At 42.2% G+C, this 17113-nt stretch overlaps 1 protein-coding gene and 1 long non-coding RNA gene across 2 annotated transcripts in view; one reads left to right on the top strand and one right to left on the bottom strand.

The window, feature by feature from the left end:
• Positions 1–17113, top strand: part of PDE11A (phosphodiesterase 11A) — a 429725-nt gene that overhangs the window by 210640 nt on the left and 201972 nt on the right. The window contains exon 6 of the mRNA XM_009443807.4: positions 3344–3476. Within this exon, the coding sequence (XP_009442082.1) occupies positions 3344–3476 (133 nt within the window). The remainder of the gene's footprint in view (positions 1–3343; positions 3477–17113) is intronic.
• LOC107973845 (uncharacterized) lies at positions 1903–7135 on the bottom strand. The gene is made up of 4 exons (XR_001716331.3): positions 6594–7135; positions 4857–4944; positions 3328–3522; positions 1903–2507 (listed from the first exon to the last, which is right to left on the bottom strand). It is a non-coding gene; the product is annotated as an uncharacterized LOC107973845 (long non-coding RNA).

The following is a 17113-nucleotide window of genomic DNA, read 5'->3' as shown; positions in this document are numbered from 1 at the left end:
AGCTTATACTTTAGAAACGGCCTCAACCCTGCCTTGCACAGAGTCAATATTCCTTCTACACTGTTCACTGATTTTACAATGATTTCAATTCAGTATGCATACTGAACCAAGCCACATTCTAAGCATGTTTTAGATTTAGAGTGAGTTTTTCAGGAGCCCCTGCTCAGTAAGTGTTTTTGTCATCATATCTTCTTTGGGAATTCTGTAAGTAGGGACCTAAAGCTCTTAATTATCAACTCCAATGGTTTTTTCCTCCCTGTTCCTGTGACTAAAGTCTCACACTGAAGTGTTTATTATCTTTACCAGCTTCCTTAAACTCTCTCTGATGTGGACTGCCCCTCCCTATTTGTTCTTAGGTGACAACCCACTATTCTTGCTGTAACGCTATCCATTAACTCCTTCTGAAAGGCAACAGGAAAAATACTATAATTTAGGATGTTGGAGTCAGATTTAGGTGAAAATTCTATCTCCACTTGGGAAAGTTATTGAGCATCCTAGGTCTCCATTTTCTGATCTATAAAATATAGAGAAGCATATCCATCTCATAGGATTTATCTGAGGACAAAACAAATTAGTTGGGTAAAGTATCTGGCCTGACCCTTGGCCCACAGTAGATGGCAATAAATTTAAGTTTTTCTTCCTTAAAATTTCTTCTCTTTCTCCCTTCCCCCTTTATTACCACTTTTCTCCTCCTTCCCTTCCCTAGATATAGATTTCACTACGTGTTCTGTCCCCGAGTGATCTCATGCATTTTACTCTCCCTGAAAATTATCCTAACTCTGGATTCGAGTTTTCAGTCCTGAGGACTGATAGGATTTTGTTCCTGGACTTTCAAAAATGAACATGTCCCAGGCTTACAGAATATCTGTCATCTTTCCCCTATCTCCCCACTCCTTAAAACAACTGTGTTCTGCTAATAGGGCCCCAGGCAGTTGGGAACAAAATGTAAGCCACTGCTATCTGGCCGCAGAGCCTGTGGAATCTTCTGCAGTACCTCTTGAGTCACCAGCACCATCACCTCCCACCTGCATGACTTCTGTGGTTTACAAGACCTCTTCCCACCCTCAGTGTCTCTTACCCAGTTCTTCTTGCTCATTGTACCTGGATTAAGCTTTCTAAAATCACATCTTAAACCACGTCACTTCCCTGCTCCATATTCTTAAACAGTTCTCCATTGCCTATAACTAAGGTCTCAGCAACTTGGTCAAGGCCTTACCTTTGAGCCTTGGCCTCTTTTTCAGTTTTATTCCCACCATACAATTACTCATTGTGCCAAGAACACACTTTGTACTCTGCTGCATTTGTGTCTTTTGTTCCTGCTGTTTCCTTCTAACTCCTCCAATCTCTCCTTGCTGAACTCTTTCTCATCCTGAAAGACCCAGCTTGAAGGTTGTTGACACTTATTGGTAAAACTGGCTCCTTCCTTGAGCCCCACCCTACCCAACCGTTTTTCAAGTTCCTCCCTTGACTTCTGTGCCCAGACCTCTCCCCAGCTCCTGCTGCAGCATTGCTTCCCACACTCCACAGAACACTCTAGGTCAGCAGCTTCGAAAAGGTGTGATCACAGAACACCTCAAAAATTAAAATGTGGAATAAAGTACACAGTGCAGAATGAACTGGCAAGCCAATTAATCCCTGAAAGGTCAGAATTTAGCCCATACCCTTTCATAAACTTAGAAATGACTTCACTAAGTCATTTAGATCTTTGTGTGAGGTGCATTATCTTGTTTCTCCTAGATTTTGCTTTCATTGCAGCACAACATAAAATTTCATCTCATGAAATGAGATGCATATAAAACAGCAAAAAGAAAATAAAAACTTTTTTGTTCTTTTGTTTTGATTTGTTTTAGAAAATAAAGCTTCTTCTTCTCTTTGAAGTACTCAGTCTTTTTACTTCTTTGATTTAGGTGCCATCTAAGAACTACAAGACTCAGCTTTTTATTAAAACTTCCATTTTTCAGTCAGAGAGCCATAGAGAATAAAGTTTATGTATTATTAATGTTTAATATGCAATAAGGGATGAATAACATTACAAATACATGCTGAATTTATCAGACACAGGCCAGCAATCATTACAGATGAGATATATTAATGATGTTAAATAATGTCTATGTGTCCCACTCACTCATGCATCCAATGGCCTTTCCATGCAGTTTCCTGCCTTCTCAACATGGCATAATTTCACACAGGGACATTATTGCATAATAACAAAGATGATGTGCGCATTTAGTGTTTTCTTACATATAGTGCAGTTTAGATTAAAAAGTCAATAGAGTGATGATTATTCTTGCTGTAGTATACTCATTTAACATCTCATGAAATCCAGGGTTCCACATAAGGCAGCTTGAAAACCTTGCCCTAGTATGCTTGCATCCATCCACATAATTTCAGTTATCACTTGCCAAGCCACAAATCAGACATCCTCCAGTAAAATTTTCCTTGCCAATACTAATTTGAACAGTTCTCAATTTTGTATCTCCACGGCTCCTGGCAGTGCTCAATATATACTTGTGGAAGAAAAGATGGAAAGGAGAAGAATGAGGGATATTAACTAATTCTTACAGCATTTCTGTTTATGTAGTGTCTGTCATGAAAATGATACAAGGGAAAGTTCAAAAAATCATTTGGCATAAAATTCCTTGTTCAAATTAAATATGAAAATAGTTTTAATTATTAATGTTAAGGGTCTGTTGCATTAAATAGCCTTTTAAGTGAGATTTTGTAAGTGGAATATGGGCTATTGTTAAGAAACATAATCTAAAATTACCAAAATAGTTAACTAAGATACTAAAAGTTATTAAAATATTACTGTTATCAAAATAATGACTAAGATAGTAAAATTGTTTTTCAAATAATTACTAATTAAAAGACCATAGTCTAGATACGTTCTTTTGCTGCATTTGTAATTTTTTAAATTCCCAATTTACTTCCTGATTTTTCCCTACTTGGGTTTCATTCTTCCTTGTGCCAAAACATCTAGTCTGTTCAATTAAAAAGGGCAAGCTGGGAAGTTGATGGAATTTTATTAGTTGTCGGTGTCTTATTGTTAATTTTGGTCCTTACATGTGTTTGCCAGCTTTGGGACCTAAATACAGCCTAGAGTCTCTCTGAATCATAGGGAATCTATGGTTTCTGCCCATGGATTTAATTACTATACATTATAGCAGGTAAGTCATTTCGAAGTAGCTACTGATAATTACCTTGCTATTGTTCTGTGACTAATGTCACTTATTGTTTCTTAATAAGGACAGATTATCCTGATATTAGTGTAGTTTATAGGGTTTCCTTTCAAGAAAACTTACATTTCTCTCTTTTCTTCCTGCCTACCTTGGTGCTCTGATAGTTTCAAAGAAAGCATGGAGAAATCATCATACTCCGACTGGCTAATAAATAACAGCATTGCTGAGCTGGTTGCTTCAACAGGCCTTCCAGTGAACATCAGTGATGCCTACCAGGATCCACGCTTTGATGCAGAGGTAAGAGGAGCCCCTCTGGTTGCAATCCTAAGTTTCAGTTGTCGCACTGTTGAAAACAGTTGAAACACAAAAAGGAATATTTACCAGCAATTCTTTTGCATCCTTCCCCTGTGATCTTATTTTTAGCATTGCCTACTGTTGACTCTAAGTTAGAAAAACTTGTCTGACTCTACCATGATTTGTAGCAAGATGGTTATCCTTAGTCTGATGCTCGTTTATGATTGGGTATATTTTATATTAAACTATGAACTATTTAATGAAAAGTGTATATAACAAAGTTATTTCCCAATAGACCCTAAAACAACTACCATATTTATAAAAATTGCTCCCAAGAAACAGTAAATTGGTTGGCATTATTGTTTATTGTTAATTATCTAGGCACACTGTGTTGATATACAGAATATATTAAAACAATTTTGAAGTTTACATTCTAAGGTAGTGTAGAGTATCATACAGATAAATTCACATGAACTGATAACGTCTCTATGTACATATGTGTACTCTCTATATATATACTCATATATACATATTGAATATACACATTCATTAAATACAAGGTTTCCTATTGAAGATTGTCCAGCTGAGGTCTGAAGAGTAGGAGGCATTTTTTTGGTGAGGAAGGGTAAGGAGACGTGTGTTCCAGGCAAAGCTGAGCAGGCATGGGGAGTTGGGGAAGTGAGATGATCTAATGTGGCTGAAGGGCCATGATCCATGAAACTGGAGAGGGAAGCAGGGACCAGATCACCAAAAAACTTTGAAAGGCATATTAAGAAATTGGAGTATTTGTTCTGTGCAATGGGGAACCATTGAGTTTTAAATGGGGGAGAAGCAAGAGTTACATTTTAGAATGATCACACTGGCTACAAAGCAGGGGATAGGTTAGTAATGATAACAACTGAACAGTTAACCTTCAACCCTGAGAAGTAGATGTCATCATTCCCATTTTACAGAAATTGAGAGCTGCTCTATGGCTCTGGAGGCAGACAAAAATTCAGTCCTACTACCTCTCAAACTCCACAGCCCATAATCTTAATCCTGCCCTGTGCTGTCTCCATTGTCTGTGGCCAGGACATGGTGATGGCAGGGAGGCTGGGGTCAAAGTCTAATTTACAACTTCAGTCAGATCATCTTTGCAGATCTCTGCAGGAAAACCTTATATTCCCAAACTTACCACCTCCCTGTAGCTGCCTAGAACTCTCTTCCCCAGGCTACATTTTCCATGTATTTTCTATTCCTTCTTGAGGTTAGAGGCTCCTAAATCCTTAAATGAAGTCCTAGTCTGCATTGGGTGCCTTTCCAGCTGCTCCCTTGGCTATCCTAACACTGACTACCCTCTAGTTCTCCTCAGTTTTTATACACTATATTTGAAATTTGACTTACCTTTCCTTGGGAAAGTTCACAGTTCAAAGTTCTTCAGTTCTCCTCTGGTAAGGTAGAACACTACTAACTTGGTTATATGACTGGAGCACTGAAAATGATTTACAGATGTCAACGTTTATATACTTTTCCATTGTGGTTGAGTTAGGACTGATTTTATATCAGAGAAGTTAGTCTCTTCTCCCCTGTAGGCCATCGAACTCCAAACGGTCATGCAACCAGAACCACAGACGATGGCTCCCTTTTACTGGGGACACTTAGCTAGGCCTCTGGGGGAGATCTGACTGCCATCTTCCCAAAATAGTGCCCCCTGTCAGCAGGAAGCAGTTAAGATCCGTCTTTGCCCCTATTCTAATGGCAGTTAGAATTACCTCTTTGGAGAAGGAACAATAGACTAAATACTAAAAAGTATTACAGCTTTTGTCTTTCTTTTAAAAAAATATTTCATTTAAGTGCTTATTTTCCTTCAAACCAATTAATTAGAGCTCTTTTCTTTATAAACATAACACACATAACACATATATGATTATGTAGACAGACAGAAGAAAATCTAGTAGTTGTAAGATTTTTCATCTGCCAATCTAATTGGATCATTGGCCTCTGGGTGGAGCCCTTTAAGAGCAAGGCTAGGAAAGCTTGTATTTTCTAGGGCCTAACAAACAGGTATGGCTGGAAGACCAAAGCAGATTTTGAGAGGGATCTACCTGCCTCTAATTTCTGAGGTTCCATGAGGAAAACAGAGGTTTCTCACAAAATGGGATCTGTGGTGCCTTTTCTGTTTTTGCCAAGGAGTCACAGGCCATCAGAAATTATTTTAGGGCCTCTCATGTGTGCCTTAAGAGTGGCAAGACAAAATGGAGAAAAATAATTCAATCAACTGAGAAGAAACCTTTTTCCAGAAAAACAAGATTCAAGAAGGGAAAAAAACCATAAAGGTCCTTTAAACATACTTGGGTATCTGCTTTTAATTAAGCTGAGCACTCCTTAAGAAAGTCCTTTTAAATCCCTTACCTGACTTTAGCCATGCCAAGCAGCCAATATTTCTGGCTTTTGAACTTTACCAAAAGTAACCTCACAGGTGAAACCAACAAGCCTCAATTAAGGTTATGACTTAACTACCAGTGTACGAAGTATTTTCAAAGCAGGAGGTAAGCAGTTTTTACAACATCTAGAATCTTTAAGGGTAGCTCAGAGAAGGGAAGATTTAAGAAGAGAAGCTAGAAGTTGTTCATGGAGGGGAAGAAAATCAGCAAATGGTAGAAGTCACACAGCTATTAACTTGAAAGTACTCATTCTCCGTAAACCCGGGAGGCAAAGCTTGCAGTGAGCTGAGATCGCGCCACTGCACTCCAGCCTGGGCGACAGAGCGAGACTCCATCTCAAAAAAAAAAAAAAGAAAGAAAGTACCCATTCTCCAAGCCAGGATTGAACCTGAGCCACCATTGTAAAATGTCAGACTAAAACAAAGCACTCCCACGTAGTTACAGGTCATGCTCCCAAGGATGTAAACAAGATGCAAGCCTGCAGCAAAGTTTGTTACTGACCAGTTTGCTGGGCTGACTTGAAAAGTGGACTTATGGGGTCCTACACCCACGTCCTGTCCTAAAGTACCTCTCTTTCTGATAGAACCATACAGAAAGACATGCAAAGCATACCAGATTGGCTACAGCTTAAGACCAAACTCATAAATCCTTTTTCATTAATCAAAACTTTACAGAGAATATAAACAGTGATCCTTACCATTCCTTTTACCGGTTTGCACACGGAGGGAGAGGCCAAAAGTCCAACTGGTAAAAGAAACTTTTACCCTTTTGCTGGCATGTCAGGTTTCTGGATTCCCTTCCCCTTGTATCTGGAATTGGTGGGTTCTTGGTCTCACTGACTTCAGGAATGAAGCTGTGGACCCTCGTGGTGAGTGTTACAGTTCTTAAAGATGGTGTGTCTGGAGTTTGTTCCTTCTGATGTTCGGATGTGTTTGGAGTTTCTTCCTTCTGTTGGGTTCGTGGACTCGCTGGCTTCAGGAGTGAAGCTGCAGACCTTCGTGGTGAGTGTTACAGCTCTTCAGGTGGCGCGTCTGGAGTTGTTTGTTCCTCCCGTCTGGAGTTGTTCATTCCTCCAGGTGGGTTCGTGGTCTCACTGGCCTCAGGAGTGAAGATGCAGACCTTCGCAGTGAGTGTTACAGCTCATAAAGGCAGTGCAGACCCAAAGAGTGAGCAGCAGCAAGATTTATTGCAAAGAGCAAAAGAACAAAGCTTCCACACTGGGGTAGGGAACCCAAGCAGGTTGCCACTGTTGGCTCCGGCAGCCTGCTTTTATTCCCTTATCTGGCCCCACCCACATCCTGCTGATTGGTCCATTTTACAGAGAGCTGATTGGTGTGTTTTACAGGGAGCTGATTGGTGCATTTACAATCCCCAAGATAGACACAAAAGTTCTCCAAGTCCGCATCAGATTAGCTAGATACAGCAATGATTGGTGCATTTACAAACCTTGAGCTAGACACAGGGTGCTGATTGGTGTGTTTACAAACCTTGAGCTAGATACAGAGTGCTGATTGGTGTATTTACAATCCTTTAGCTAGACATAAAGGTTCTCCAAGTGCCCACTAGATTAGCTAGACCCAGAGCACTGATTGGTGCATTTACAAACCTTGAGCTAGACACAGAGTGCTGATTGGTGTATTTACAATCCTTTAGCTAGACATAAAGGTTCTCTAAGTCCCCACCAGACTCAGGAGCCCAGCTGGCTTCACCCAGTGGATCCCGCACTGGGGCCACAGGTAGAGCTGCCCATCAGTCCTGCACTGTGTGCCCACACTCATCAGTTGTTGGGTGGTCGATAGGACCAGGTGCTGCAGAGCAGGGGGCAGCGCTCGTCGGGGAGGCTCGGGCAGCGCAGGAGCCTACGGCAGTGGGGAGGCTCAGGCATGGCAGGCTGCAGGTCCTGAGCTCTGCCCAGCAGGGAGGCAACTGAGGCCCAGCGAGAATTTGAGCGCAGCGCCAGCGGGCCGGCACTGCTGGGGGACCCAGCACACCCTCTGCAGCTGCTGGCCCGGGTGCTAAGTCCCTCACTGCCCAGGGCCAGCGGCACCAGCTGGCCACTCAGAATGCAGGGCCTGCGGAGCCCACGCCCACCCAGAACTTGTGCTGGGCCACCAGTGCCATGCACAGCCCCAGTTCCCACTTGCACCTCTCCCTCCACACCTCCCCACAAGCAGAGGGAGCTGGCTTCAGCCTTGGCCAGCCCAGAGAGGGGCTCCCACAGTGCAGCAGCAGGCTGAAGAGCTCCTATAGTGTGGCCAGAGTGGGCGCCAAGGCCAAGGAGGTGCCAAGAGCAAGCGAGGGCTGCCAGCACGCTGTCACCTCTCACCCTCAGCTCAGTTCTAAGCCAAGCAGTTTAAGGTCTGGGAAATTAACTTTTCCCAGTTTGGAGGATGCATCCGAGGGGAGTATCCTGTAGTAGGGGGACACAATTACCCCTCTGTGAAGAGAGGACAGAGGAGGAAAAAGGAAAAAGAAGGCATTTTCTCTAAGGAGCCCCCAGGCCTCAGGATGCATTTGAGAGAGGTACAGACTAAAGATGAATGGTTACCCAGCTAGGAAGACAGGATAAGGTGTCCCTAATTCCTTTGTCTTCCCAGCAAATATAGGGTACATGAGGCAGAAAGAAGAGGTGTTTCTTTTCTTTCTTCTGTCCTTATATCTTCAAGTCCTGGCAACCTTGACAGGGTGCTATTGATAGGTGTCAGTGCAGCTTCCACTCACGTTAACAGAGGGGCCTAGAGGGTGGGAATATCGTACTCACCCACATACACCCTGTCTCCACTGTTGTCATAACCTTTGCGTTCCTTAGACCTTGACAGACTGCAGCCAGCAGCTGGCTGCTGCCTCCTTATCATAAGCTGAATGCTAAGGTAAAGCTGAGGAGCTGGGTTCTCCTCAAACAAGGGAGATAAAAAGGGTGTCTTGTGAATTTGGGTCCTGGCCTAACAAGATGCCTTCCAAAAGGAAAAAAAAACTCTTGCATAGAAAAGCTCCCTGTATCTGCAAGGCTGCATTAACTGCCTACAGGGTGGAGAAAAGGAACAAAAAAAAGCTTAGGTGCAAGCCTGGGATTCCTGGGGGAGAAACCTCTTATTCTTATGCAATGGGTTTCTTCATCAGGGAGAGAAACCTTTCATTGCTGTCTCCTTCCTGGGGCTCCCACTGAGCTGGACCCCTTGGCCAGGGGAAGGGAAGACTGTGTGGGTGCCTGGCGGGGAACACTGGCCAGCTAGCCACCCCAGGCCCAGGCTGTGTGCCCCAGACAGGAGGGGAGTGGGGCAGGGAGCCACTGCTCACCTGTCTGTCCTGTGCACATGCCTGCAACCATTGGGGTGAGGGTGAAACACCCCTAATATTGTAAAAGAAAAGATAGGTGCCAATACATTCCCCCCAAAATGAAGGAAAATCCATGGAAAAGACTGGGTTGGACTTAGGCCGACATTTTCCAATGCTTGAGAATGATGGGGTGGGGAAGGGGGCAGTTTCCTCTGCCTTCAGAAAAAGTCTGAGGACGAGAAAGCTCAGAAACAAAAGTGAGAGAGATGTTTGGGTCTGCATTTTACTCACCCTTCTGACAAGTCCCCGTAGAGGCCACCAAAATGATGCAGGATTTTTTTGCTCCTTAGGTCAGCTAATCTGGGTTCTTGTCTCATGACCAGGAAGAATTAGGCAGGCAGACACATTGAAGGGTGAGGAGGGTGGAATGTATTAAGTGAAAAGAAACCTCTCAGCAAAGAGAGGGGGTCCTGCAAGCAGGTTTCCACCTCCCAAATTGAATACCAGGGCCACTACACACCAGCTGAAGAGGCCAGGCTCCTCCTCTGCCTTAGGCCCAAATTTCTGGTGGCTCCACACCATTCCCCCAGTGCATGTGGGCCTCTAGTCTGCTGTGGGCATGCCCAGGTAAGCCCCCTGTGCAGGTTCCCTTATCTGCACAAAACATCTGGTGTAACACTTGTGGGGCAGGTTGGAAATTCTCCAGAGATCCTTCTCTATCTGTCTACGCCTTTGTCTGCCTCCTGTCTCTATCACTAATATCTATTCTAAATTTCTCAATAGCTCAGTGGCTAATTCTGGCAATGAATTCTTTTTACTGACCCCAATTCATCAGAAGCTGGGATAGAATGCCCCAGAATGGATTGGCCCTATTCTGGGATTTCATACTATGGATACATCAACTTTCAGTAAATAGAAATATTGGATATTTTTTAGCTTACAGGGGAGGAAATGGAGACTTGGGGAGCTGGTGGTCTGCCAAGACCACACAGCTTTCTTAAGGCAGAGCACAGAAAACACTCTGGGCCTTCTTGTTGCTGATTCAGTGCTCTTTCCTTTAGCATCCTCTTGGGGAGAGCATCAGCTGCTGAGGGTCTGCCTAGGCAACAGAGTCACCACATTCTTCCTTTCTCCTTCCTCACAGGTACATGAACTCATGGCCAGCATACCTACCTTTTTGTCCTATCTGCTCTGCTCAAGAGCTGAGGAGTCTTGGACATATCACTTAGTTTGCAACATGTAAAGTCCTACATAAATATCTTATAAACTGTGCAGATATAGTCACCAGGTCCTCCCTTATAGGACGCAGCAATATGATAAGAGTGGCCAGACATCCAGGCACCAGGTTTCCTAGGCACATTGGAGATGATTAAATGTGGGGGCTGGCTATGTTAGTGGTGGCAAATCCATGTGGGTCTGCAGCAACCTCAATTCTTGCCTCCTCAGAAGAAAGAATTTGATTGAGGGGCATTAGGTAGAAGGAGAGACTGTGGCAAGTTTTAGAGCGGGATTGAAAGTTTTTTTAAAAAAAGCTTTAGAGCAGGAATGAAAGGAAGTAAAGTACACTTGGAGGAGGGCCAAGCAGGTGACTTGAGAAATCAAGTGCGCTGTTTGATCTTTGACTTGGAATTTTATGCATTGACATACTTCCAGGATCTTTCATTCCTTCTCCCTGGCTCTTCCCTTGGAGTGTGCTGTCTGCATGCATAGTGGCCTGCTAGCGCTTGGAAGGGGAGCACACATAGTGTGTTTACTGGAGTTGTCTGCATGCTTACTGGAGGCATTCTTCCCATACCAGCGGAATGTTTCTCGAAGGTCATATACCAGTTAAACTCTGCCATTTTGTCTCTTAATGCACATGCTTGAGTCTGCTTGCCCAGCTCCCAAGATCTTATCAGGAAGCGACTTGTATTAGTCACCTAGAAGGACAGAACTAATAGGAGATAGATGGATAGATAGATAGATAGATAGATAGATAGATAGATAGATAGATGTGAGTATTAAGGAGTATTAACTCATATGATCACAAGGTCCTACAATAGGCTGGAAGCTGAGGAGCAAGGAAGCCAGTCCGAGTCCCAAAGCTGAAGAACTTGGAGACCGATGTTCAAGGGCAGGAAGCATCCAGCACAAGAGAAAGACGTAGGCTGAAAGGCTAAGCCAATCTGACTTGTTCACGTTTTTATGCCTGCTTTATATTCTAGCTGTGCTGGCAGCTGATTAGATGTTGCCTACCCAGATTAAGGGTGGGTCTGCCTTTCCCAGACCACGGACTCAAATGTTAATCTCCTTTGGTAACACCCTTACAGACACACCTAGGATCAATACTTTGCATCCTAGAATCCAATCAAGTTATCACTCAGTATTAACCATCACACTACTGATCACTAGTTTCAGGGTTTTTCTATCTATCGGGAGACTGCCTTTTGTTGGCACTGGCTGTGGCCAATTATTATTTTAGAGAGACAGTTTAACAACCACCTGACCATCACCTAATGGTCACCTGACATTCGTGGAGGGGCCGGGGGGGGCCTCTCCTGCCGTGCTCCTTCCTGACTAGATACCTACTGTAATACCTGTACTGCCCAAGCCTATGCAACCCACCAATCCTTGAAACATATAGCTAAAGCCGCACCAATCCTTAAGACATAGCTAAAGCCAGTTACACTTGTATATTTCAAACATAGCCCTGATGACTACATTTACAATCCCTGTATCAGTTAAAGTAATAGATAAACTTCAAAATTTCTGTGGCTTAATATAATAGAGGTTTAGTTTTTGTTCATGTTAAGCCCAAATGGGTTTTCCTGATCAGTGTTGGTGGGATAGGGAGGTGTTCCCTATTATGTGAATGAAATATTTCAGCAGCAACTTATGAATGACTTGCCCCATGGACCATATTGTGAATTCTTCAGATTGATAACTGCTGGTGCTGATCCCAATACACCCACTTGTGTGCATTTGATAGCTTCTTGTTCAATTCAGACTAGCATAGAAAGCTTGCCAATTTGGGAATTCATGACACCAGTGGGTATTTTCTGTTAGTAAGAGATAATTTACTCTGTCAAGCTTTGCTTTAGGCATACAGTTAAGGTATGAAGGGAAACTAGATTTCTAATTTCTGTGTCTTTCCTATCTTGATAAAATTCAGGGAAGTCCTTAGAAACTCTGCCCAAGATATGCAGCAAGAGAATGATCCTTATTTTGAAATCTCAGTTTTGAAACTGTTGGTCTTCCTTTTGATAGAAGCTACAAAGGGATGTCTTTAATGTGATGTAAACCCCATCCCAAGTGCTGTCAGATGCCTGCTGAGAGGGCTATGGGGCAAGTAATCATAGTTGTTTGCCTGCTGGGTGTTCTCTTAGTGATTGTCTTAAATATTTAATGGAGTTCCCTCCTTGTGGTGAACAGAGCAGACTTAGCAGGCGAGCCATAGTGATTACTTGCCTTCTGAATGCCTGTTTGAGTTGGCTCTCAAAAGTGGCACCTGCTTGGCTTGATAGCATACATGGTTTTAAGGCCAGACTCTTTGGCTTATGGGTGGAAAAATTATGACAAAAGATTATATGTCACAGAGCTAGAATTACGTTTGTGAGCTTTAAATTCTGCGACCTTATGAAAATCACTGTTTATTCTGTTACAAGATTCTATGAAAAGAATGTAAGACAGAAAAGACCTACTCAATGTAATATTATATTTATTTATAGTAGTACAAGAAACCCTCATGTTTATGGGTCATCTGTTCTTAGGTTTTGTAGCTTTATCAGTCATCTGCTCCATGGGAACAGGGTATCCATGTGTGTTTCTGAAGACATTGTCAGGGTTATTATGTATATTAATTTTCTATTGCAGCAAAACAGATCACCACAAACTCAGCACTTAAAACAACACCTGATGATGATGATGATGATGATGATGATTATTATTATTATTATTATTATTATTTGAGATGGAGTCTTTCTCTGTCGCCCAGGCTGGAGTGCAGTGGCTCATTCTCAGCTCACTGCAACCTCCGCCTCCTGGGTTCAAGCAATTCTCCTGCCTCAGCCTCCCGAGTAACTGGGATTACAGGTGCACACCACCATGGCTGGCTAATTTTTCGTATTTTTAGCAGAGACAGGGTTTCACCATGTTGGCCAGGCTGGTCTTGAACTCCTGACCTCAAGTGATCCACCCACCTTGGCCTCCCAAAGTGCTAGGATTACAGGCGTCAGCTACTGCACCCAGCCAAAACAACACCTGATTATTATCTCACAGTTTCTGTGGGTCAGAAGTCTGGGCATGGCATTGCTGGGTTCTCTGCTCAGGGTCTCACAAGGCTGAAATTAAGATATTGGCCGTGTGGAATTCTCATTTGGATCTTGGCATTCTTTTTAAAGATCATTCAGGTTGTTGGGAGAATTGAGTTCCTTGCAGTTGTAGATTGAGGCTCTCATTTTTCTGCCGGCCATGGCCCAGGGTCTGTCTTAGCTCCCGGAGATTGCCCTTGAGTCCTAGAATGTGGCCCTCTCATCACATGGCAGCTTACTTCTTCAAAGCCAATGGGAGAATCTCACTCCAGTTGGCTGTGACAGAAGCTTACATAATGTCCAGAGTGGCTTATATAATCTCAGGAGTGATTATCCCATCGTCTTTGCCATGTAACATAACATCACCAGGGAAGTGACTGTGCTAACATATTCACAGGTCCTGTCCACACTCAAGGGAAAGGATTATTCAAGATATGTAGGAAGCCAGAGTTGGGGGTGGTGGCAGGTGGGATTCTTAGAGGCCATCTTAGAATTTTGCTTATCATAGGCTGGGCACAGTGGCTCATGCCTGTAATCCCAGCACTTTAGGAGGCCGAGGCAGGCGGATCACGAGGTCAGGAGATCGAGACCTTCCTGGCTAACATGGTGAAACCCTGTCTCTACTAAAAATACAAAAAAAAAAAAAAAAAAAATTAGCCAGGCGTGGTGGCACACGCCTGTAGTCCCAGCTACTCAGGAGGCTGAGGCAGGAGAATCGCTTGAACTCAGGAGGCGGAGGTTGCAGTGAGCCGAGATCATGCCACTGCACTCCAGCCTGGCTATAGCGTGAGACCCCATCTTAAAAAAAAAAGAATTTTGCCTATCATACCCTAATAAAGACTAAAATATAGTCCATGCACAATGTCTATCCCATGAAGCAATCTATATATCCTGATATTTTAAAATGTCTACAAGAAAAAAGTAAACAGAGAAGTATGTTTAAAATAATGTATAGAAGTATGTATAGAATAATATATGTGGGTATATATACATAAACAGTATATGCATATTTTTAATAGGTATTTTAAACTTAACATGTCTAAAGCACAGGCCACAGTCTCCTGCCCCCCAAGCCTGCTCCTCTCTCTGTTTCCATATCTCTATTGAGGCAACACGATCCTTCAGGATGCTTATGTCAAAAAAAGTATAGGCATGATTCTCCCTTTCTCTCATGTTGAACATGAATTCATCAGGAAGTCCAATTGCTTAATTTATCCAGAATCTGACCACTTCTTACCACTCAGCTGCTACCACCGAGATCCAACCTACCATCATCCCTGTACTATTTCATGTACAAATCCTCTTAAACTGTCCCTCTCCTTCCACTTTTCCCCTCTATACTCTTTTCTCAACACAATAGTCAGAGGCTATTAAATTTTAAGTTATGTTACAACTCTGCTCACACACTCTTCAGTGTCTCCTTATTTCACTGGAGTAAAAGCCAAATTTGCAATTCTTTCAGAGATCTACAATGCCATACACCATCTGGCACCCTATCATCCACCCCCATCCCTTACTCATACTATGCAAGCCGCACTAGTCTCCTTGTTCCTATAATGTGCCACTTACACGCCCACCTCAGGGGCTTTGCACTGGCTACTCCCTCAGCTGAAATACTCTTCCCCCAATATCTGCATGGCTCATATCCTCTCCTCTTTAAGACCATTGTTCAAATGTTACCTGACAGTAAGGCCTGATACCCTTGGTACTCCTTACCCCTCTTATCTGTTTTTTCCCTATCATCTTAACATCTTCTAACATATAATTTATTCATTTATCTTTGTATTGTTTACCATCTCTCTTCTATCACTAAAATGTAAGCTCTATGAAGGTGAGGATTTTGTTGTTTTTTTTCACTGCTGTATCCCCAACACCTAGAACAATGTTTAGTACATAATAGACATTCTTGTTGAATGTTGTTCAATATTGTCAAATATATTATCTATGTGTAATTTATGAATATGCTTTATGTCATTAAATATATTATATATTGACATATGAACTTAATACATATTTATAAGAAAAGGTGAGGAAGGACTTGTACCAACTTGTTAATAATTGCTATCTCTAAAGATGGAAAGGTTAGAGCTTTTGATTTTATTTGTACTTTAAATTTTTCATGTGTTCATATTATTTTTATAATCATGAAAAATTTTAAAGATATTCTAAAATCTTAGACTATATCTTATATGAAATTATGTTTTACCAGGTTATTTTGAGTCTTCTTAAAGTTATAAACAATTATCTAAAACCATTATTGAAATAATACAATATCTAAACAAGTCAACTTGCCTTGCTGTATCTTTGGGGAATTCAGATGGATTATTTTCTATTCGCCTTTGCCTCTGTTTCTTGGGATTTATTCCAGCTAGGAGCATTGTCTGAGATTGCCCCAATAGCATGTACATAAACTGCATTTGCAGATGACCGCCTCTTGTATTAGGTGACTTCTTAGAATGCATACTCTATTTACAAATATCCTCACCATTACAATCATTCTGTCCTTGCTTTCAACTGGCATTGTGCCTCGGAATTCAATTTTCCGTAGTTAGTTGCACTTTAGTATATCATCTGTGACACTTTCTGCCCTTCTCTTCTTATTAGATTCAAAGAACGCATTAAAATAAATACACTAATGCAAAACAAGCCATTATTTAGTCAGTCTAAGGTATTATATTCCATTGTTTAATTCAATATTTCCTTCCATTTGTGTAGTTATGGAGAGAATTTTCAGAGCCATCACATGCAGTATTTGCTTTTTGCCTACAATAAGAATGAACACTTGGACTCAACATTTAAATAGAAAAGGTTCATTCAGCAAAGAGAATGTCAGAAATTAACTAAAAAGTAGGGCAGGCCTTATGCATGGATGGATTTGGTGGTTCATTTATTTGTTACAAATTCAGGAGATGTGGGAAATCCATCAGTACCTAGATCTTCTCTGCCATGGAAGGCCAATGCCCAGAGTTACACAATTAACACTAAGGTGGTGTGATCTGAACTCTGTAGCTCTTCAGTCCCATGCAATTCTTCCATGTAAAGTTTTTCCTCTGATTTTTTTAAAGCCTATTATAGACAACTCAATAGTACTTATCCTTGTCATGTTGCACTTAAGGATAATGGGGCTCCAGGCTCTGAGATTCTCTGATTTAGAGCATTAAAGCCCATTTTGCCTGCCAGATCTTTGTGGTAGAGCACTCCCACACCCCCACAGTGGCTGCTGAGAGCTAGCCTGGCAGGACAGGTCATTCTCTATTCTCTGTAACACCTTCTGGTCTATCAGTTATGCTTGTGTTGCAAAGGGAAATGTGCAAAATTGGAAACATTAAGAGACAAAGCTCTGTGGATCAGCTGAAATTCATTTGCTCTTGTCAATCTTCTCTCAGTTTCTGTTACTTAGTGTGAACCAGTTTGAGAACCTTTCCTGAGAAGAAGGGTAGATTGGACAGTGGACGTAAGAATTACAGTTGAGCAGAAGGGGAAGGAAGGTTAGAGGTTAGAAGTTAGGGGGATTACTAAGACTTAAATAAAATATAGAATGGGGAAGTAGTGGGTAGTGAAAACAAATACAAGTCACACAGTTCTAAGAATCCAACAGACTTTGCTGCATCGGCAGTGGAGAAAATGCCTCAGCTCCAAGCACAATCATTTA

Source organism: Pan troglodytes, chromosome 13, assembly GCF_028858775.2.
Source record: "Pan troglodytes isolate AG18354 chromosome 13, NHGRI_mPanTro3-v2.0_pri, whole genome shotgun sequence".
Taxonomy (NCBI): Eukaryota; Metazoa; Chordata; class Mammalia; order Primates; family Hominidae; genus Pan; species Pan troglodytes.
Note: the sequence above shows the minus strand (reverse complement) of the source record. Positions and strands in the feature narration are given on the sequence as shown.